Source organism: Watersipora subatra, chromosome 3 (assembly GCF_963576615.1).
Source record: "Watersipora subatra chromosome 3, tzWatSuba1.1, whole genome shotgun sequence".
Classification (NCBI taxonomy): domain Eukaryota; kingdom Metazoa; phylum Bryozoa; class Gymnolaemata; order Cheilostomatida; family Watersiporidae; genus Watersipora; species Watersipora subatra.
The window spans coordinates 10,107,431-10,132,613 of NC_088710.1; the positions used below are offsets into that span (position 1 = coordinate 10,107,431).

At 33.0% G+C, this 25,183-nt stretch overlaps 1 protein-coding gene across 1 annotated transcript in view; it reads right to left on the reverse strand.

Moving 5' to 3' along the window:
• The window catches only part of LOC137389566 (trafficking protein particle complex subunit 8-like), a 41,632-nt gene that overhangs the window by 5,367 nt on the left and 11,082 nt on the right, over nt 1-25,183 (reverse strand). Inside the window, exons 9-23 of the mRNA XM_068075614.1 lie at nt 25,051-25,130; nt 23,264-23,417; nt 20,399-20,499; nt 16,240-16,345; nt 14,813-15,016; nt 12,682-12,831; nt 12,491-12,584; nt 10,955-11,119; nt 10,296-10,417; nt 9,652-9,720; nt 8,862-9,095; nt 6,650-6,825; nt 4,654-4,809; nt 2,834-2,975; nt 1,962-2,165 (exon numbers count right to left, since the gene is read on the reverse strand). Coding sequence (XP_067931715.1) covers nt 1,962-2,165; nt 2,834-2,975; nt 4,654-4,809; nt 6,650-6,825; nt 8,862-9,095; nt 9,652-9,720; nt 10,296-10,417; nt 10,955-11,119; nt 12,491-12,584; nt 12,682-12,831; nt 14,813-15,016; nt 16,240-16,345; nt 20,399-20,499; nt 23,264-23,417; nt 25,051-25,130 — 2,157 coding nt within the window. The remainder of the gene's footprint in view (nt 1-1,961; nt 2,166-2,833; nt 2,976-4,653; nt 4,810-6,649; nt 6,826-8,861; nt 9,096-9,651; nt 9,721-10,295; nt 10,418-10,954; nt 11,120-12,490; nt 12,585-12,681; nt 12,832-14,812; nt 15,017-16,239; nt 16,346-20,398; nt 20,500-23,263; nt 23,418-25,050; nt 25,131-25,183) is intronic.

Consider the following 25,183-nt stretch of genomic DNA (forward strand, 5'->3'; position numbering starts at 1 on the left):
ATACGTCTATGACATAGAGATACGTCTATGATATCAATGATATACAGCCCCCAAGGATAGCTGACGGCGCTCATATGGGCGGGGTTTAATGATGAAGCTCTGTTGGGATTAACCCGAACCCGAACAAACAAATATGCTGAATAACGCACCTTGTAAATTTACGAATATTATGAACTATAGTGGTTATTTTACTTATCTGTTGATCTCATTTTGTTGTCAAATAAATATAGTATCCCAATATTGTCACCATTATGATCAGTCAGTTGCCATTCACAAGCATTCGTGATATTAATAGTCACAATCGTAAAATAGCTCAAATTCGGTTCTGCATTTAGATTTTGAGTATGAAAACTACACTGCACAGCTTTGCCTGCTGTCCCATCTTATTGGCAAGGTAAAACAATGTGAAACTGATGAAAGACTTTGTTATTTTATGTTAGGGGTGGCAAAATATTAATCAAAAACTAGAAAAAAAAATGCCGTTGTTCGGGTAATTATATTCAACTTTAGGCATATACTACGACCTTTACTAATTTTAAAATTACTAAAAGTAGGTAATTTGAAATGTTTTATTTTGAATAGATACATTATTTTGGTTAGGTATTACCCCTACATTGCAGAAATTCAATGTTTGCTATTGTGACCCGCGGGGTCTACTGGCTGAATAAGCTAATGAAACGATAACAGCGATTCGTGTTTTCTAAAACCTAACAAGGCAACGCGACCGCCCCGCGAGAGTTGTGTTTGCTTTGAAACCCAGGCTAGCACAATCCTAATAGAGCTCCATCATTAAACCCCGCCCATATGATAGCCGTCGGCTATCCTTTTGGGCTGTATATCATTGATGATATAGAGATACGTCTATGATATAGAGATACGTCTATGATATAGAGATACATCTATGATATAGAGATACGTTTATGATACAGAGATACGTCTATGATTTAGAGATATGTTTATGATACAGAGATACGTATATGATATAGAGATACGTATATGATATAGAGATATGTTTATGATATAGAAATACGTATATGATATAGAGATATGTTTATCAACGTGATGTTACTCTTACACAGTTTAATTATAGCTATTACAAATATAAGCAGACTTAAAAAGACATACATGTAGCATTTGCAGAGGTGGTTTAAAAAATGAAAAAGCTACCTAGCTGACACTCCTCCAATTTTGGTTTTTTTATTACAGGGCCAACGAGCGGTCTATACAAAACCTACACAGTACCTACCTAAGTAGACAAGTATGTTATTCAAGCGTAAATATATGTTAGTTTTATGAAGTGGGCTGGCAACGCATATCTGTGTGTTAATATATTGCAATACCATAACATAGCATGTTATGGTATTAGAATGTCATGGCCATGCTATGTCATGGTCAATGTCATAGCATGGCCATGACAGAGTGATTACCAACTAGTTTATGTCATGACAAGTATTTCTATAAACCATCAACAAAATGATGTTTATTACTATATGTCAAAAAAGTATAAAAAAAATGAAAAGACAAAAATCATGAATTATTGAGTGAGTTGAACTAATCCGATTTAAAAGTTGGTAATCTAATAGTATTCATACTATTAGATTAGCATGGATTAGCATGGATTGGAAGTCTGAATAGCAAATTGAAGGTTGTAGTAACAGAAAGTTCATGAACTAAAATATATGATTGTGGATATAGCATGTTGGTATCACAAAACGGAAAATGTTTGTCATACGTGGAAGGATAAATACAAATATTCTGGGCATAAGTTATGCAGGATTTTGAAACATGTAACACAATTGCAGAAACAAGCAAGTTTGTGATAACACAAAATGTTTACAGATTTTTGTGATGTGATTGGTGGAAGCACAGTGAGCTGGAGTATGTGATTGGTAGTACACAAGTCTTACTATAGTCTGCAGTCTAGTTTACACTCTTTACAAGTATTCCAGAACGAGTCATACCTGCTCGCCATTGAAATGCACTCGTGTCATCTGGTAGTTATCCGCCCCTTTTGTGTGCTGTAGCAGAGCGCTCAGTAACGCAACCTCTGATTGATTCACTCTGACATTGGATGACACATCAGGATTGAGGGAGGAGACGGTCCACATCTTGCTCATACAGATTATATCGGTCATTGCAAATTCTGTGGCCGATTCATTGGAAGGCTATGAATAGGAGAAGACAGCTTCAACAAGCGCATCAGCTCGTTGGGGAAAACTCATAGATGTAATAAATAATAATACTTATTATTTGTATAATAAATATAATGGTTTATCATATCCATGACAAAACTTGACTACGCATCAGATGAAGCTGCGAAATGTATAACTGCAGTATTACATAGAAAACCATCATGCACTTTCACAGCATAATTATCATGACCAAAAATCACTGAAGAATATCTCCTACCATCAAACCATTATTGCATGCGATGCTGCAATGCATTTTTATTAAAAGTAACAATAACTTTTCCTGTTTCCAGTGAATAGATAAAAGCAACCAATACAAAGAAGGTACTGTCGTGATTTGACTTAAACACTGCCTCTGCACTGAATTGAAGTCTCAATCCTGTGGAAGTTTTCTTCTTTATCAATACCAACTTGTAGATTTATATATATTAAAAAAAGACTATTTTTAAATTTAAAATATTAAAATTTAAAAACATTGTTAAACAAGAAGTATGAAGTTCTACCCTTTGTTTATGTATCTGAAATCATTGCTGTCAGTGCCTTTCCCTGAAAGACATTTAACGATCTAATGACACTTTTGACCAAGCCAATAAAAACAAATGGTTGACAAATGCAAAGCTGTCTATGAACAGCCTAAAACCTACCAGAGCACAATTATGTAACATGATGGAGGCGAGATAACTCCCAAGTTCTTCTGGCTCCTGAATTGTACGACTGTATGTGTTACACTGTAGACTTAGTTCTGCTGAGCTCCTAACGAGGAAACTGTAACGGCTGCACCGATGCCTGGGTTGAAAAATAGGAGACTTTCTTAGAGAAACAGAAACTGAATAAAGAGTCGGCTCATATCATCTTGTAATGTTCAACAAGCAATAAAAATATTTATTGTAAGATCGATTGCATTGCCTAAACTTGTTCAAACGCTTACAGGAAACAGTTTACCAGCAGCATTAGAAGTCTGTAAAAAGTGAGAATGACCAGGAGCCCATATAAAGGTCATTTAAAAGTTAAAAGTTATTATTTGAGCCCTCTGACTCAGATAACATCATGGTCTAGAAGACACTCATCTTAAGCATTGGTAGTCGTCCAATGGTCAGGTGTGTCTTAAAACAAGCTAGCACTGTTTTTTCTGGTAGAATGAATGTCGCTAGTGCACACGAGACCGCCTACAATATGATGAGGCTAGAGGCACAGGATGTCGCGGCTGATTTTATATTTCGACAGCAGGAAGAATATTACAGTAACTTGCGAGTATTACTTGAGCACCAGATACAGCTGGGTTAGATAGTGAACTCGGGTGAATATGTGGCTGCAGAGCACCAGATACAGCTGGGTTAGATGGTTAACTCAGGTGTATATGTGGCTGCAGAGCACCAGATACAGCAGGGTTAGACGGTGAACTTGGGTGTATATGTGGCTGCAGAGCACCAGATACAGCAGGGTTAGATGGTGAACTCGGGTGTGTATGTGGCTGCAGAGCACCAGATACAGCTGGGTTAGATGGTGAACTCGGGTGTACATGTGGCTGCAGAGCACCAGATACAGCTGGGTTAGATGGTGAACTCAGGTGTATATGTGGCTGCAGAGCACCAGATACCGCTGGGTTAGATGGTGAACTCGGGTGTATATGTGGCGGCAGAGCACCAGATACAACTGGGTTAGATGGTGAGCTCGGGTGTGTATGTGGCTGCAGAGCACCAGATACAACTGGGTTAGATGGTGAGCTCGGGTGTGTATGTGGCTGCAGCAATAAATACTCTCTGCCTATGTATCATGTTGGTATTTGATTGGAAGGGCTCTACATGCCTCGCTTCTCATTGATTAACTAGCTAATTCTGCTAGCAACAAGTACACTTGTTGGAAATTTACAAGAAATGAATCATAAACAGAGACAACATTTGAAACATCAACCTGTCGAGACAGATATTGGAGCAGAACTTTATAGCTATACTTTGCTTGAACCGGCTCGATGATTTTCTGTTATTCAGTTTTAAAACAAAACCAAGTGCTTCATATAATACTTAAAACAAAATTAAAAACCTACATTTTTAAAAAGATTTGAAACCAAAAAAAATCATGTGGCCAAAAAACGCAACTTTTTGTACAAATTTTTAGCCTTTAGTTTACATCATGGTCCCAAAAATTTGGAACTATTTAAAGTGTCCCATAGTCTTTAATTTGACTTCTAGTGTGCCAACATTCAACATTTCAATTTTGCACTTAAAATTAGGAATCCATACACTCACGTTGAGCTTTTACACTAGCCAACAGTCAATATTTCATATCATATTATTCTATATATTATATAAAGCTATGGACTAATATAGTCAAAACATATTTTCAACAAATTACCACAAATTTTTTTAAATAAAATACTGCTTAATAGCGATGGCTCTTAGGCTCGTGTTCATGAGAACAGAGGAACCAGGTGATCGTAATGACAGCGTAGGCAGCGTGTACATACCTTATCGTCTGATTAGGAGCAGCAGCACTCTCATAGTAGAATACGAAGTTGACAGCTTTTGAACAAGGTAGATCCTGGGCTCGAAGCCATATGTCAAAGTTGAGTGATTCGTTAGGTTTAATAGTTTTGACTTTAGTGTCGAGTGGAATGACCTTCCTATGAACAACATACAGCATATTTGCACACAGTCATGTTTTTTGGCATCTTGAGAGCAACATGACGCGAACAAAAAGGTCTGGTGGTGAAATAACACAACTGAAATAAAGTTGTGAAGCTTGGCAGATATCTACGCGAGCGAGATCAACATATTCGAAGTATATTTAAATATTCATTTAAATAAACCAAAAAATGTGTGAATTAATGCACCAGACTACACTTTAACTACACCTACATTGACTACAATTACTGTATGACAGGTATTGTCACAATAAAAGTAAGAGAAATACCATTATACCAAATCTTTGCTTTAACCACTTGCCTAGACTATATCATCCTCGTATTACATCAAGATATACACGTGTATGACTACACTTACTGTATATGACATTAGAAAACATTACACTAGAATAGTATATCACACTAGAAACATGTAATTATAGGGAGCACGTGTTACTTGGTTGCTCAATTACTATAGATCTTTGAAGTTGTGTCCTCATCTATATATATAAATCTCAAAGTTTTTCTTCGTCGGTCCAGCTATGGCGATTGAAATCTAGTAATGAAAATCTGTATCACACAAGATTTGATCTCGGAACCTCCCATTCGCAAAGCGAGACACTAACCCATTAGGCCAGACGAGATGCAAAGGATTCTTTGGGTGATATGAGTCGCTATCTGATTAAAATAGTGACCCTGCATTACGCGCAAAGTCACTAAAGCTTGCTCTCACGGCTCTTATTAGTAAGTTTAGCAATAAGGATACCAACTTACTTCGATTAGCCAATGGCAACTACCTTGCCTGCCATTGTTTATAAGCTGCTTTTTAATACCCGTGCAATGCCGGGCATTCGGCTAGTCAGCAATAAAAAGTACATAGTAAATAGAAATACATGTAATTAGATTTTAAAAGAAAAAAACTTATAAATAACATTTGACAGCTGTATGCTCCTTTTTCGTTTGTTTCAAATTTAATTCAACTGCAGACAGAGCAGAATAATGTAAATGATGTATGAAACCGGTTGAAACGATGTCTATGTAGAGAAATTTTTTCTCGTTTGCTGGTGGGAGTTTTCCTGATTTATAAGTGAAACTCACCTTGAATAGTAAAACAAGTGTTTATATAGCCATTGTAAGATGTATAACAGTGTTGAAATTTTTTCAGTGAGTAAGAATCTGATTGATGTTTACGAAGATGTTCAATGAACAAAATTTAACTTTTAAATGGATATTATTTAACGAGTTCAAATCCGTATGAAGCAATATTTTATCTAATCTCTAACTATGACTTCAGAGAGACAGACAAACAGACTGATGACAATAAAAAAATAAATTGAATTGAGTCACTATAAATATAAGGAACCCAGTAACAACAATGCTGTTTTCAAGGATCATGTAGCGCTTCAAGGGGTTTCATCTCACAGTTCATTTCAATTTTTCTTGCCATTCTCTAAACCTATTCTTCACGAAGAGCTGTGATTCACTGTATACATCTAACAACATTTACTACGCACGCACACACTGCACGCACGCAGACACACAAAAACATATATAAGCTATCCCCAGGCTATTGTATGGAATAATAGCGATGGCCAGTCAGTCGTACATAAATAATGGGGACAACCAGATTTTTAAGCAAAAAAGAAAAATAGTGAAGGTTGATGATGAGAAGGCTCTAACCTAAGTGCTTGCAAATTGCTAAGATCCTTGCTAGAAGCCTGACACACTGGAGCAGACGGACACGATAAACACAGCATCGATATGTAACACAGACATGCTATACATGTATAAAATATAGAGAGTTCCAGTTACATACAAGTTGAAAACAGCATTGACTCACCTGGAAGAGGAAGAGTAATCATCTATCGATGTATATTCAGGTAAAACTAACATATTGGGTTCATTACAAGTAAGGTGAAGGCGCTTCAGCTCTATGGGTCCAACATTGACTACAGTAACTGGAACTTTGACTAACGCATGACACTGCATATTAGAGGGGAATGACTGGAACATCACCTAGCAGGAAAAAGATCTATTATTAAAGAAGGTGGCACAACAAGTCAAGTTTTAGTAGATGAGATCAATTTGAGATGTCACTATCTATGCTTTCGATATGAGATATGTTATGAGATATGTTACTATGCTTATGATATGATATATGTTATGAGATATGTTACTATGCTTTTGATATGAGATATGTTATGAGATATGTTACTATGCTTTTGATATGAGATATGTTATGAGACATGTTACTATGCTTTCGATATGAGATATGTTATGAGATATGTTACTATGCTTATGATATGATATATGTTATGAGATATGTTACTATGCTTTCGATATGAGATATGTTATGAGATATGTTACTATGCTTATGATATGATATATGTTATGAGATATGTTACTATGCTTTCGATATGAGATATGTTGAGATATGTTATGGCTCAGATGTAAAGCAAATCAGCTGAACCAAAACATAAAACCATAAAAATGATTACACTGATATGAAGCGTGTTTGCCACGGCTTGAGACAAAAACTGGTAATAATCTTCTATTCCTGTTAGAAGGAACACTGGCCAGACTGGCTACAAGTATGATAAGCATAACTAATAGGAAAACAGTAACCATTGATATAACTTTTTAAAATTCCTTTTTTTAGAAATATACCACCCACAGAACAATATCGTCAAACAACATTAAATGCAAAGTATATGTAACTTTCTAAGTGAAAATAACATATTTTGACTATATTGTCTGAATCAAGCTTCAAATGTTACTGTAACATTTCAAATAACCCGCTACCTTTTTGAGGAAAGAAATATTTAAAAACTGTAGGAGCAAAAAGCTATATAAAAGTTTATGAAGAGCATTAAAATAATGATGATTAACATGTTGCCAAACAATGTAACATTTTTAGAAATATGAAGCGTGAAAGCAAGCTTTTTTCAACTTTCCTTTTTGCCTAAGGGAAATTTATGTGCATTAAGAACAAAGGAGGGCAGCGGCGCAGAACAACTTTTTACATTATCATCATTCGATTTTATCAGATCAACTAAATGTTACAAGAAAGCTGACTAAAGCAAGGAGCGGCAACAGCACATGCAAAATACAAATGAAGTTGGTCACTTTTCACTAAGGTGAGAGGAAATATCTTGTGCTGACCACAGGCTATCAATTTTAATGCTTATAAACCTAACTAAGGCTAAATTTATATGTCATGCTGAGTGTAGCAGTGGAACCAATAGAGGTCTCAGAATTGATCAGTTTGGTGCCAACCATGCAGCTCCATTATTATTTCAGCTCCAAATTATCTGACACAGCTTTGCACCAGTTATTATTACCGGCTGACTATATTTATTACTCATGGCTGAACTCACAATTAGAACTCTTTATTTTAAACTTTAAGTTTACTGATTTTTCTATTCACAAGTAGGGAAGAAATAGTATCGAGGAAAAGGGATGAACCAAAACTATCACAATGGTTATTTGTGTCAGTCAAGGATAGCAAGGACACTTTGATGAATTTTTGGAGATGTAAGAACAAGGATGAATGCAAAGTCTGTTCGCGCATAAAAAACCGATTTAGTGACAAAGGATTTGAATGACCAATGTATTTTTTGGAATTTCAAATTTTTTATTCTAGAGTTTATGAGAGCTAACAAACGAATTTGAAATTTTATATTGTAGTTTGCATTATTACAAAAATAAACGTTTGAATACTTTCCTAGTTTAATTAAATCTATACATAGCAATAATAATATTAAATAATATTTATAATAAATATAATAATGTCTATCTTTCATTCGATGCCAAAATGATTCTTTGATGGGGCCAAAAGCGTTAACACCATAAAAATAAGAGCCAAAACAGTCACGCCGAACATTAGTATTAATGAGCACTAAACCCTGAAGAGCAAAGCAAGTAAAAAACTGAACGATAAACTACACCCCTATGATTTTACAAGCACCTTACTCAATATCTTATTTTGTACTCGTAGCTCGTGTGCTAACTAGCGATGTTAAGTGAAAATCTAGAATTAGATAATGACATACTTTTATTTTTGGCATGACGGGTTGGACATTAATAAAAAGTCTCTTGTCAACACCATACATGACCGAGTTCTTCTCTTGCATAGACGTGTTCAGCCTTGGCCCCCGCACGTTGAGCATTACTTTTCCTTGTACAGGAGGAAGGCTTGGGCTGGAAGCATCTTTAAAGCTTAGGCAATAGCTAACTGAGACAATATTTAGTAAACCGAGAGCTTTTGGCATCAGACGAAAGAGCACCTGCAAGATCATGTCATATGAAGAATCAGTGAGATCAGATAGCAACTACCAAAGTGAAGTGATACTATGAGAGTACTGGTGAGGAATCACCCAAACGGAAGAAATGATGAAGTCATCACTAAGGCTATGACCTCTAGATTGCAATAACATAATTATTACCAGTAAAAGGTAGGAGTGAAAGAGACCACAGTAACGCTAAAGCCTAAGAAAAATTTTAGAATGTAAAAACACAAAAGATTGCTTAGCGATTAATGATGCTGATGAATAGCCTTTCTCAGCCACAAAAAGTCCATTCAAGATACTTTATTACTAGGGCTCGTACTTATTATAGAACCTTAGGCTATCCATAACTTAAACCTAGTGCAGACCATATCGCAGTATATTGGCAGTAATCCAACATTACATTAGTGATCACCTGTAATAACACTGTTCACGCTATCATAAACTCATCTGTGTTTACGTCAGCGAATAGTCCATCCCATAGAGTTCTCATTATACAATGCTATCACTAAAATCCCCAGAGGGTCCACTGAATGTAAAGCTAGTTACAACTAACCCACTGTTTGTTGAGAGCTGGCACGTCAAGCTGAGGTATCAAAACCTGCTGCACCAGTTCTTTGTTTTCCTAGAAAATAAGATAAATGGTTATGTGAAGGTTATTGGTAAATAAAAGTAATGGCATGCTTCTGTCATGTAGTGACAATGCTTGATAGTGTTCTCATGTTCTCTAGTAAAGAAACACGCCACCAGGACTAGTTTTTATAAGCTACCTTGGGTGGTCCTAACACTTATCAAGGACTTCTTCTGACTTTGTTAGATTAACCAAAAGTGATGCATTTTTGCCAGGTAACCATTCAATTGTCCAATGTGTGAAGGACAGAAGTGGATCTTTAATGTGCACACAATGTTGGTGTGAGACACGGGGCCTTCAAGTTATGGTCTAGATCTGAAAGACCCAGCAATTTAGGGTTGAAAGTGAGAGCTTTTAACCCTAAATTGCTTACTGAGAGCTTTTTTGTCAAATCGGCATTATGCAGGGCTCGAACCACCGACCCCATGGTTGATAGCCAAAGGTGCAACCACTAGGCCACCCTGACACCCTTTGGTAGATAAGTAATCAACTAGCGCTGAAAACTCGTTGTTACATCCAATAGATTTGATGTCACACATCGAATTGCTAAACACATTGCTAAGACATACTTTGCTGTTGGCAGTGTATTCTTCCTCTCCATCAGCTTTAAATCTCCAATCTAAGGCTATATTGGACAGGTGAAGGTCGACCCTCAAAGGATTACGTATCATAACCCTCACAAAAAAGGTCTCTACAAGATAAAACATGGTGATTGGATAAAAGATAGAGATGTAACGATACAGCAGCCTTGTTTTCTTTCTTTTGGTTCTGAAAGTTACTACTTTGAATTTCCAGCAGTATTTCACAAGATCTTGGCCTACACAGAATTCAGCTTTCTTTCTAAGTGCGTAGACATTGGAATCGCATCTATGAAAGCACTGACAATAAAAGTTGACGCTCAAGCTAATATTGAATGAGTTGTAGAATTTTTTGAGTGAGCTTCATCTTCTATAATGGGTTAAAGCAAAACTTTACCATTTTTCTTTTTAAATGTAAATCTGCAGATGAAATCAGAAACCAAGTAGAAATAACAAACTAGTTGTGATAATTTGTTATAAAGATCTCACAATGGCTAGACTACTTACCCACAGAGTAGAAGGTAGTTGCCAGCGCTACAACTTGACACGATGGCTCCGAATTGTGATCTTGCTCAAATATAGTAAAGCACCACTCACCAACACTCATGATAATAAAAACCGCTTTTCATTTAGCAAATACAAAAGGTCACCTGCTATTATGGCTCGGGGTGGCTGAGTGTTTTTCATGTGCTTATTATGAGAAGGAATGCTCCTCCGTAGCATGATAGGAAGTGTTCCTTGGCTCTTGAGAACGCACGCTTCTTCCAGCTGCATCCAACGAACATCATCAGAGTAGACAGTGCTGTTAGTCACCACTACCACAAAAAGCAGCTCGTGAGATACTAACACGAGCGTGTTTGTTACAGTAATACAAGCAGCGAGTCAGACACAACAGAGAGCTATAATAGTAACACCAGAGACTACGATTACAACACCCATAACAAATCATTGATATTACAAGCAGCAAGATTAACTAGAATCACACTAATAGATGTAAATTGAATAGTCAGAGCTGCCTCAACTGTTAGGTAAGAAAGAGCTAGTCAATGCATAACCGTGATCCATCGAAGCATGGGATGACAATCCCGACTAATGCTTGAAAATTCGCAGTAGGATAGCGCCAAGTTCATCTGTGCATTGACTGTTCATGCATTGAAAAGTTAACTAATTGCACCTCTCTATAACCTACGAATGACTGAATTCACCCAATGAAAAAATGTAGTAAATGGGTGACCAGCAGTCTATTGAACCAAATGAAATCGCTTTATAACTCTAAACCACTGTGTTACATCTATATATGGTAATTCTAGTGAACCTACCGTAAAACCTCTAATTGAACGCCATGGCCCTCTATTTTTCAACACCACCTACATAGTGGCGGTCAATTGGAGGCGGCGCTTGAATAGAGGCTGGCATTGTGTTTTTCAAAAGCTCATCAAAAATTTTGGGAAAATAAATTTAGCTCTTTTACTGGCGAAACGAATGTCGCCTCTATTTTGCTCTCTTTTTCCGGTAGAGCGATATTAAACCTTTTAGATGCAATAAATCTGCTAACTTATCCCTAACTTGTCAAAGATCTCTTAATAAATATGCATTGAGAAACTGAGAAACATCTCTACCAGTTGATATCTATTGTTTGCAATTAACCTGTGAAGATATTATAGCCTGTGTCCTGCTTCGCAGATTTTCAATTTTTATTTCATTCTAAATTTGGAGACATATTTGTATTTTATGTCTATATTTAACAATGTTGCATAAAAGCTCATTGCAATCACTGATGTTTGCTAAAGTTTGCAACCAAAACTGGCTTTTTATGTGCAATAAAAGAGAGGTTATGAGAGTCGATCAGTTGAAAGATCCGATTACCGCAATGATGCTATCAAATAATCAAATGCTATCATGCATGTATATACATGTACATGTATATTTAGACAAAAATATACATTTACATTTATATATACATGCATACCTATATGTATTTATACATGCATACCTATATGTATATATGCATATACACATGACCAACTGCTCAAGGGTTAATATATATATACATATACTGAAGCTGACAGCTATGCACTACTCTGGCAGCCACCTAGTTGAGTTCTCACCGATAGCCGTTGATCAGTAGAAAGTGGATGACTTGAATGGAAATTTAAAAATTTACTTTTTTAAGTTTTAAAACTTACTATCAAACTGGTCAGTGGTAACCAGCACTTCGTTATCTAGCAACTTGGGTATAGCCATGTCAGGTAATGATCTCTCATCCTCTTTCTGTACCATCTAACGAATAGCAATACAGATGTCAGTGCAACAACAATACAGTTTTTTCAACTATTTTTATTCAATATATGCAAACAACAGTGATACTGATCTCTACCTGGTACAACTGGAGATACTCCTTAAGGAAAGTTGACTGCTGGTCAGAGGTCTCAGAGGTGTTGGCCAGCACCTGGCCTGCGTGTGAGAGAGCTTGTAGGTTCTGGTTGAGCTGGCTGGAGAGCCTAGAGATTGTATAACCTATGTGATTCTGTAAGCAAAAGTGAGCAAATCCATCAGAAACATTTTCGCATGCCGTGAATATAACAGAAGCAAGATTAAGAGTGAGAGAAAGCATCTTAAACCAAAAGGAGTCAAGCATCGGAGTACCGCAAGTAGCCGGTGCTAGCTACTACTGCTAGTTACAATATGACAGACGGTTCATGGCAAGTGCTAGTAGCCGAAGCTGGCTACTCAAGCTAGCTAAAATAACACTGACAGTCCTTGGCAAGTGCTAGTAGCCGAAGCTGGCTACTCCAGCTAGCTAAAGTAAGACAGGCGGTCCATGGCAAGTGCTAATAGTCGGAGCTGGCTACTCCAGCTAGCTAAAATAACACTGGCAGTCCATGGCAAGTGCTAGTAGCCGGAGCTGACTATTCCAGCTAGCTAAAGTAAGACAGGCAGTCCATGGCAAGTGCTAGTAGTTGGAGTTAGCTACTACTGCTAGCCAAAATAAGACTGACAGCTCATGGGAAGTGCTCACACAAATAACTTGTTCCATCATGCATACGAATGGAGTGACCTGCGAGACAAGACCTGAGACGATCTAGCCACTGTATAAACGTGTTTGCTGTAAAAGTTATTGAAAACGAGCCAAATCCACATGCCATAAATTATGGCGTACAAGTCGGCCCGGCGTGCAACTCGAGGTCTAAAGTTAGGTTTGAAATCATGGTTTTGGCATGTACCTGCCACACAAGCCGACCCCTTTCTCTGACTCAAATCACTTGATCAGAATAGTTCAATCAGCATCAAAGATGGGCGATGCGATACGTAGCTGAGGAAAAGGCATTCATAAACGCTATCAGCAAAACGCCCATGTTTTTGGTTCAGCAATATAGCAATTAGCAAAATACCTAGAGATGACAGCTCTAGTGAAGGCCATAGGGCACGAAAAACATCAATTCACCATCGTATTGGCCTGCCTTGCTAATAAAACAAAACTGCCACACCTGATAATACGTATTTAACAGCAAAGCTGCAAGACAGATTTCTGCCAGGAATTGTGAGTCATGCATGAGAGAAAAAAGGTGGATAGACGATAGCGGATGTGTCAAATAGATTACCGAAATGTGGGCTTGTAGGCAGATACTATGAAAAAAGCACTCAATTCGAAAAAAAAAATTTTCAGAAGAGAATCCTAGCTTTGACAATTTGAATGGTGTAGAATGGGACTTTGTGTTTGATCCACCTCACGTTGTGTAGGACTACTAGTATTTTACTATTTCATAAATAAATCCATATGTGTCATATCATGCAATTTTGATTTGCGATGGTTTTGTATTTTACTACTTGAATTTTACTAGAAGTTGTGTAATGAAAAACGTGACCGCCATATAAGTTGAGGATATATTTTAAACCTTGAAATTCGGTGTCAACTTTCGACTTATACACGGAATTTACAGTAATAGTTTTTATAATGTTTGCACAATCATATTCATATATATAGTGTACAACCGGGAATGTGCACTCCAGCCATAATAGGTTTGAAGTATAAGGTATCGCAAAGTGGAATAATCAATTGACGTGTACATGGCTACAGTTTTGCTTTGATAGATTTGTAAAAGGATGGGCTGTTCACGATCGAAGGTTTTACTTCCCTTGTCAGCAACTCTAGCTAAACTCTTTCATCCATTCAATGGAAACTGTGATAAACAAAGAGGCTTGATCAATCATCGGAAATCACGCAAAGCATAGCCAGTATGGAATATGAGCGAACGCAGCCACTTGCCACTCAGAAAGCAGAAGGTTTACAACTCGACAATTTCTAGTTAAAACCATTTTTCAGGCTCCAAACACTCCCAGTTTGTGTTGATGAAAATAATAGCGCTTGGCCAAAAACACTTTAAAACAACAGAACCAACCATTACAGTTAGCTCCAATTTTTCATGAGCCGTCTGCAACTTCAACTGGTTGGCAAATGGATTACCTACCGGTCATAACATATCACCGCCATACACAGCTTGTCTTACCTCCGCCAGAGTCCAGCTCTTGCCTTGATACGCCTGCATAGCGATGGTGTAGCAGCGAAGGGAGTGATTTCGTTGACTGGCCTTGCAGTAGCGATCACCAGCTAGCACCATGTAAAAGGCAAACTTACGCAGCTGAGGAATGGACATGTTGAGGAAACAGTAGGCAGCCTGCTCCAGCAGCACGGCACTCCGCAGGTCAAACTCCTACATGTGAATGACAATATTAACAATGAAGATGTCGAGATACTTTTAGTAAGTTTACAGTCGAACCTCAACTTATGATCGACTTATAAATTTTTTGAAATGGAGTGCAGTTTAAACAATAACTGCCAGGAGCAGCTTTCATTGTTTGTTCATGGTAAATCAGATACGCTGACTCCAATTTTGTACCCAAAATAAAGATTGGTCCACTAACTTTCAAAGTAATTTTTGTTTTTGAAGGCATTTTTACAGCGACTCAATATCGGTGTCGCAAATGACACAATGGACGCAACAAGCCCCACCCATAAATATGTGACGTAACTTAGCTTTTTAGGGACGGAAGTTGGAGATGTTTAGTTCGATCTAGAATTATAGAGATGGGTGTCTTAAAACCCGTTATTCTCTAAATTCAGCCTTCAAAGTGATCTCAGTCTTTTCTGAAAGGTAGATAAGCTATTTAACATTGCTTGTAGCTTGCTAATAGGCTGAACACCAAAAAAATTGAGCTCAAAAAGCGCGCTTTGTTATCACAAGCTAGCTAGTGATAAAATCACACTTTTTTGAGCTCATTTTTTCGGCGTTCAGCCTATTAAACGTCCTGTAACAAGCTGCAAGCAATGTTAAATAGCCTATCTACCTTTAAAAAAAGACTGAGATTATTTTGAAAGCTGAATTTAGAATATCAGGTTTTAAGACAGCCATCTCTATAATTCTAGATCGGACTAAACATCCCCAACTCTCGTTCCTAAAAAGCTAGGCTACGTCACATATTTATGGTAGGAGCTTGTTGTGTCGATTGTGTCATTTGCGACACGGATATTGAAACGCTGTAAAAAAGCCTTCAAAAACAAAAAATGAGTGGACCAATCTTTATTTGGAGTACAAAATCGGAATCAGCGTGTCTGATTACCTTTGAACAAACAATGAAAGCTGTTTGTGGCAGTTATGCTTTAATTAAATAATTTACATAATATTAACATTCAAAGTGATTTTCAACATACAACATCCAGAGTTTCACGAAACACTGCAGTTTGATAAACCAGTTCTTCGAACAACTTGTTTCTACAGTGTTTAAATAGAATTAAATAGTCTACAAATAATAAATTCATGATAACAGAAAATGGTGGTCCCTGTCAATGACAGGTAGCTAGTCAGTTTGATAGGTTGACGGGAGTCTGCGGTCCTCGTTAAAAAGGAACAAAGGCTATTTCAATTAATAGATTTACCTCTCCAGTGAGTTTCAAAAACTGGGATGCAGCTTGAAACCACAGACCCTTCACCTTGAGAATTTCCGTACTGAGAAAGACCGCTCTTGTCATGTATGACTGTGACCTTCAACAAGCAAGGACATTGGTATAAATATATGTAAACTATAATTGTAAATACATGTAAATATAATGTATAAATATATGTAAATTATAATTGTAAATACATATAAATATAATGTATAAATATATGTAAACTATAATTGTAAATACATGTAAATATAATGTATAAATATATGTAAACTATAATTGTAAATACATGTAAATATAATGTATAAATATATGTAAACTATAATTGTAAATATAATGTATAAATATATGTAAACTATAATTGTAAATACATGTAAATATAACGTATAAATATATGTAAACTATAATTGTAAATACATGTAAATATAATGTATAAATATATGTAAACTATAATTGTAAATATAATGTATAAATATATGTAAACTATAATTGTAAATATATGTAAATATAATGTATAAATATATGTAAACTATAATTGTAAATACATGTAAATATAATGTATAAATATATGTAAACTATAATTGTAAATATATGTAAATATAACGTATAAATATATGTAAATTATAATTGTAAATACATGTAAACATAATGTATAAATATATGTAAACTATAATTGTAAATACATGTAAATATAATGTATAAATATATGTAAACTATAATTGTAAATACATGTAAATATAATGTATAAATATATGTAAACTATAATTGTAAATATATGTAAATATAATGTATAAATATATGTAAACTATAATTGTAAATACATGTAAATATAATGTATAAATATATGTAAACTATAATTGTAAATATATGTAAATATAACGTATAAATATATGTAAATTATAATTGTAAATACATGTAAACATAATGTATAAATATATGTAAACTATAATTGTAAATACATGTAAATATAATGTATAAATATATGTAAACTATAATTGTAAATACATGTAAATATAATGTATAAATATATGTAAACTATAATTGTAAATATATGTAAATATAACGTATAAATATATGTAAACTATAATTGTAAATACATGTAAATATAATGTATAAATATATGTAAACTATAATTGTAAATACATGTAAATATAATGTATAAATATATGTAAACTATAATTGTAAATACATGTAAATATAATGTATAAATATATGTAAACTATAATTGTAAATACATGTAAATATAATGTATAAATATATGTAAACTATAATTGTAAATATAATGTATAAATATATGTAAACTATAATTGTAAATACATGTAAATATAACGTATAAATATATGTAAACTATAATTGTAAATACATGTAAATATAATGTATAAATATATGTAAACTATAATTGTAAATATAATGTATAAATATATGTAAACTATAATTGTAAATATATGTAAATATAATGTATAAATATATGTAAACTATAATTGTATATACATGTAAATATAACGTATAAATATATGTAAACTATAATTGTAAATATATGTAAATATAATGTATAAATATATGTAAACTATAATTGTAAATACATGTAAATATAATGTATAAATATATGTAAACTATAATTGTAAATATATGTAAATATAACGTATAAATATATGTAAATTATAATTGTAAATACATGTAAACATAATGTATAAATATATGTAAACTATAATTGTAAATACATGTAAATATAATGTATAAATATATGTAAACTATAATTGTAAATACATGTAAATATAATGTATAAATATATGTAAACTATAATTGTAAATATATGTAAATATAATGTATAAATATATGTAAACTATAATTGTAAATACATGTAAATATAATGTATAAATATATGTAAACTATAATTGTAAATATATGTAAATATAACGTATAAATATATGTAAATTATAATTGTAAATACATGTAAACATAATGTATAAATATATGTAAACTATAATTGTAAATACATGTAAATATAATGTATAAATATATGTAAACTATAATTGTAAATACATGTAAATATAATGTATAAATATATGTAAACTATAATTGTAAATATATGTAAATATAACGTATAAATATATGTAAACTATAATTGTAAATACATGTAAATATAATGTATAAATATATGTAAACTATAATTGTAAATACATGTAAATATAATGTATAAATATATGTAAACTATAATTGTAAATACATGTAAATATAATGTATAAATATATGTAAACTATAATTGTAAATACATGTAAATATAATGTATAAATATATGTAAACTATAATTGTAAATACATGTAAATATAATGTATAAATATATGTAAACTATAATTGTAAATACATGTAAATATAATGTATAAATATATGTAAACTATAATTGTAAATACATGTAAATATAATGTATAAATATATGTAAACTATAATTGTAAATACATGTAAATATAACGTATAAATATATGTAAACTATAATTGTAAATACATGTAAATATAATGTATAAATATATGTAAACTATAATTGTAAATATAATGTATAAATATATGTAAACTATAATTGTAAATACATGTAAATATAACGTATAAATATATGTAAACTATAATTGTAAATACATGTAAATATAATGTATAAATATATGTAAATTATAATTGTAAATACATGTAAATATAATGTATAAATATATGTAAACTATAATTGTAAATACATGTAAATATAATGTATAAATATATGTAAACTATAATTGTAAATACATGTAAATATAATGTATAAATATATGTAAACTATAATTGTAAATACATGTAAATATAATGTATAAATATATGTAAACTATAATTGTAAATACATGTAAATATAATGTATAAATATATGTAAACTATAATTGTAAATACATGTAAACATAATGTATAAATATATGTAAACTATAATTGTAAATACATGTAAATATAACGTATAAATATATGTAAATTATAATTGTAAATACATGTAAATATAACGTATAAATATATGTAAATTATAATTGTAAATACATGTAAATATAACGTATAAATATATGTAAATTATAATTGTAAATACATGTAAATATAATGTATAAATATATAAGTTTAAGTAAACAACAAAACGGAGTCACGGTAAAGTGAATGAAGGAAACTGGAGTGTGATACTTGTGAACCGTGGAACAGAAAACCGCAAAAGAAACTTTAGCTTTAGAAACTTTAGAAACACAGCTAACTCAACAACAGTTCAACTGATTGAAGCTCTAAACAAACAATGAACGTGTTTGATACACTTCCATCTACAGTTATTATGGGTGCTAAACAAATCTATGTTCATTTTCTAATTTGTGATTGGCTGATTGACACTGATGACAGCTAAACTGCTATCTACAGGATTATCAGTCTAAATATAAAATGACTGTTTCCCTTGCAAGTTAGACTTAACTATTATCTCGTGTTTATAAGTATTACATCACAACGAGCCTTCATCAACTTACTAATGTGCAGAAACATACAGGTATCAAGTGCGTTTCGTATATTACTAAATATTACTTCTGTTAGTCAAGTTGCAGCCTTACTCGTCTCTATTCTGTCGGTCTCTTTGCCAAAATGCAACTATAGACGCAACAATCACACTTTGACTTGAATCTTAGTGTTCTAACCCCAATCAATTTTTTGTAGATTTTAACCCTAAAACTTCCTGGCTGTCAAATTACCTCGAGCATCAAAGACAATCGCGAGTAATAAATTAATACCGATATTTTCTGATAAATTTTACTTAATTAAAATTTTAATAAAATAGATAAATAAAACGTTGTGTAAGTCCATCTTTAAGTGTGGTACTTAAGTACAAGTACAAGTACTTAAGTACAAGTACTTAAGTACAAGTTTAATTGTCTTGAGCCATTATTTGGGTTCATAAATAAGCATTGCTGCTGTTACTGGATAGAATTCGATATTGTCATGCATTTTCAATAAAGTCAGGATTCTATAAGCATACTACCAAAGAGAGAGCTTCAACACACTCATCCCTATGAAATGTTACCAGCATGAAAAGCATTAACTAAATATACTCCAAAATTAAAAAGGTGATGAAGCGGAGCAGAGGAGAGAGCGATCGAAGTTGTTGCTAACTCACTTGCAAGTCTGATAAACATCTATAGCTCCATCTAAATAGTGGGTTGGGTAGTTTCGATTGGCCACTGTGCCTTGCATAAAAACTGAGAGACCCGCCATTTCCTGCAACAAATGTAATCACATCAAATGTAGCTACAGCAAATGTATTCACAGCAATCACGGCCAGGCTGCATGAACACGAGCAAAGAGTCGGACAAATATTGTTAAAAACTAGATTATTTATTATTCAGCACATTTTTTGAATATCGGTCTATCTGAAACTTTGGGAATTGTTTGAAATTAAATTTGGTTATGGTATGATCAATTTTCATGATTATTCTCTTACATTAACCAATCAGGAAACACTCCAACTCACAACGAGTGTCCTGGAGTGTTTCCTTCAAATTATAATAATAAGCCTCATTTTAAAACACATTTAGTATTTCAAAGCGTAGTATGTACAAAGTGCCATAAAGTTTACTACATTTCCATTTTATTTCCATTATCACAAACAACCTTTGCAGTTTTTAAAACTTTTTGGTCTCCAGTAAAAGCCTTCATTAATTATTGCAGCTTTTTAATCAAATTGTTATTAAGCATTTTTAGTGTCTGAGTAAACACATTATCTTCGTGAATATTATGAATACTAGAAATTCCACTGTCATACAGCCCAAGACCAAAGTAATAATGGAAAAAAGAAAGGGTACTGTAGGTTGTTGAAAAAGTAGTTCTCAGCAGGAATTGACAGAGTATAATGTAAATGAGACTTGTTTGAGATGATATAAAATAAATTTGAGGGAGCACGACTCTAAAAAGGCGCAACAGAAATAACAGAAATGTAACAGAAATAAATATTAATAAAATAAATAATTAACTATCTCAAACTTATGTTTTACAATAATAAAATAAATATTAATTCAAGCTGTAGACCTAAACTACTGTACGTAATTTAAATAACAACAGCAATAATGATATATGTTTATTATATCTCTTATTATATTGAAATGCAATATTAAAAGTAAATGGCAAGCTGCCGTGTAATATACAATTTGAAAGTTGGTTGTTGGTTAAAATAAATATTAATTCAAGCTGTAGACCTAAACTACTGTAAATAATTAAACTAACAACAGCAATATTGAAATATGTTTATTATATCGCTGAAATGCAATATTAAAAGTAAAATATATTGTAATATACAGTTTGAAAGTTGGTTGTGTTGAATGTAGAACGGTTTTGACAGCGATATGTAACAGAAATAAATATTAATAAAATAAATATTTAACTATCTCAAACTTATGTTTTACAATAATAAAATAAATATTAATTCAAGCTGTAGACCTAACCTACTGTACGTAATTTAACTAACAACAGCAATAATGAAATATGTTTATTAAATCTCTTATTATATTGAAATGCAATATTAAAAGTAAAATGGCCAGCTGCCGTGTAATACACAATTTGAAAGTTGGTTGTTGGTTAAAATAAATATTAATTCAAGCTGTAGACCTAAACTACTGTACGTAATTTAACTAACAACAGCAATAATGAAATATGTTTATTATAGCTCTGAAATGCAATATTACAAGTAAAATATATTGTAATATACAGTTTGAAAGTTGGTTGTGTTGAATGCAGAACAGTTTTGACAACGATATGTAACAGAAATAAATATTAATAAAATAAATATTTAACTATCTCAAATTTATGTTTTACAATAATAAAATAAATATTAATTCAAGCTGTAGACCTAACCTACTGTATGTAATTTAACTAACAACAACAATGTCAACAATAAAGAAATATGTTTATTATATCTCTGAAATGCAATATTAAAAGTTAAACGGCAAACTGATGTGTAATATACAGTTTGAAAGTTGGTTGTGTTGTGATGAATGTAGAATTTTGTTTTAGGTTAGAATTTTAGGTTAGAATTTTGTAGAATTAGGTTTTGACAGCGAAGCGATATGTAACAGAGAGCAAGCGTTGGCATTTACGCGTCTGGAAGTTTTATGCAAACTGGAATAGTAGTAATATCTAGTAATATCTTTTCATAAATGAAAATATTATTTATAAAAAGATGCACAGAAAATTAAAAATTGTTTAACCTTTTTCAAGTAGCTTTCAAGTCAATCATAGAGACAAACATGGCTTTGATGTATCACAAATTTGAATGCCTACAAACGGTTTAGCTTTCCGCAATCATTTTAATTTTTTACAAATACTAACTCAACAACAGTTCAACTGATTGAAACTCTAAACAGATAAAGAACGTGTTTGACACTATTCGATCTGCAGTTATTGCGAGCGCTAAACGAATCTCTGTTCATTTTCTAATTTGTGATTGGCTGATTGACATACAAGGTAGGCACAATCACACTGATGACAGCTAAACTGCTATCTAGAGGATTATCAGTTTAAATATAAAATGGCTACTTCCAAATCCAATTATACTAGATTTGCATTTAATCTAGTATAAAATTAAATCTAGTATAATTTTATACTAGATCAAAATTATAATTTAGTACAAAATAATAATTTTATACTAGATTATAATTTAGTATAATCTAGTATAAATTATACTAGATACTTTAGTATCATTTATACTAGCACATTCCCAAATCCTGCAGAAAACAAAACGCTAGTTCTTTGGTTAGCATGTCTTTGATCTTTGTCCTCTCACTCACCTAGGTTTTAAGGAAAGTAAATGAATAAACTTCAACATGAAAACACAGCAGCACTGATATCCTGATGTTTGTTGACTGTATAATGCCAAAGGTCAGGATGTCAAAAGAGATGAGATTGACGACTAGCATGATGCCATAGTCAGCAAATCTAAAGCATACATCACTAGACTAGGCTACCGGCTGATGGCTGGAGATCATCTTACCTGGGCTCCTGCGCAATATAGCCATATTTTATCACTTTCAAAGTCCTTTTTGAGTGTGTGATAAACATTGTATGCCTGATCATACAGCTGAAACATGAAGCACAGGTCTGCAAGTCTGCGTAGCTGCATCTCGGGGGACTCTGGCAGGTATCCCCTGTAAGAAGAATTAATATATGAACAGCTAAGTCTATTCGCCTTCCTTGTATACCTTCTATACCTATTCTATACCTTCCTTGTATACCTTCTATACCTATTCTATACCTTCCTTGTATACCTTCTATACCTATTCTATACCTTCCTTGTATACCTTCTATACCTATTCTATACCTTCCTTGTATACCTTCTATACCTATTCTATACCTTCCTTGTATACCTTCTATACCTTCCTTGTATACCTTCTATACCTATTCTATACCTTCCTTGTATACCTTCTATACCTATTCTATACCTTCCTTGTATACCTTCTATACCTATTCTATACCTTCCTTGTATACCTTCTATACCTATTCTATACCTTCCTTGTATACCTTCTATACCTATTCTATACCTTCCTTGTATACCTTCTATACCTATTCTATACCGTCCTTGTATACCTTCTATACCTATTCTATACCTTCCTTGTATACCTTCTATACCTATTACGTACCGAAGTCCATTAAAATGAACTTCTACAAATACAAATTTTTTGTATATTTTATCAGAAAGCATCAGTATTTTTCTATTATTTGTGATTTTCTTTTGTCTTTTCATTTTCTTTTGTTGTTTGAGGTGATCTGACTGAAAGGCGATTTCTAGATTAAAATCAATAAACTCAATCACGATTAAATGCTCAGAAGAAAAATACTTGAGAAATGATGTCACTAGTTGTTATCGTTGCGATAGTTGGTATCAGCTATTGGGTTTAAGTTGAAGCATTACGAGTCTCTATTCTGTCAGTCTCTTTGCAATTGTAGACGTCGCAATTGTAGACGTGCACTTTCGACTGATCTGATCATTTTAATCGCGATCAAGTTTTATCGATTTTAATCTTAAAACATTCTGGCAGTCAGATCACCTCAGACCTAAAAAAATCACAATAGAAAAACACTGATACTTTCTGATAAAATCTACAACTGTGCGTAATTTTTCTTTAAGACAATGTTACCTTTATTTGTAGGCATTACTCTACCGCGCAGTCGACATTTCATATATTGTCTGTCATAGTCATGATTACTAACAAAAATATTTCGAAAAACGCCAACAAATTTTTGAAGTTAGACAACAAAAATTAACAATATAATTCTCCAGAAAGATGGTGAACTTGTGACATCCATTTAATACCCCTGTTAATAAAGGGTGTTTTTACAACCTTTACAATGATCAAGTCACTCTGTAATCCACCAGTCCTAATACTAAGGTATCGTATTAGGGAATTATTCTAGTCAATATTGTAAATTAAAAATTTTTATGAAATGATGTAAAATGTGAAGCTCTATTAAATGTATTCTGGAGGTACATATGAACATACTTAGACGGAGGTACATATGAACATACTTAGACGGAGGTACATATGAACATACTTAGACAGAGGTACATATGAACATACTTAGATACTCAGTGAAAGTTTATGAGAACTCCTATGAAAATGTTGTGGTACCAAGTTAAAACTGAACATGTAAAAAAGAAACAATGCTCGTTAGCTGGCAAAATAAAAGCTACGGTTAAGTGGTATAGAATGTTGACTTAAACATACATATATATTAAGAAATGAGATAATGAAGAACATCTATCAAAAGCAGACAACTCACCCAGAGATCGGTTTAGACTCCATTACCCGATTTCTACTAAACAAGGACTTGAAAAGGCCACCTTTTCTCTTTGATTGGTACTAAAAAGGCCCAAAGATATTTCTGGTTGCTTCATAGAGAAAAACATAAACAG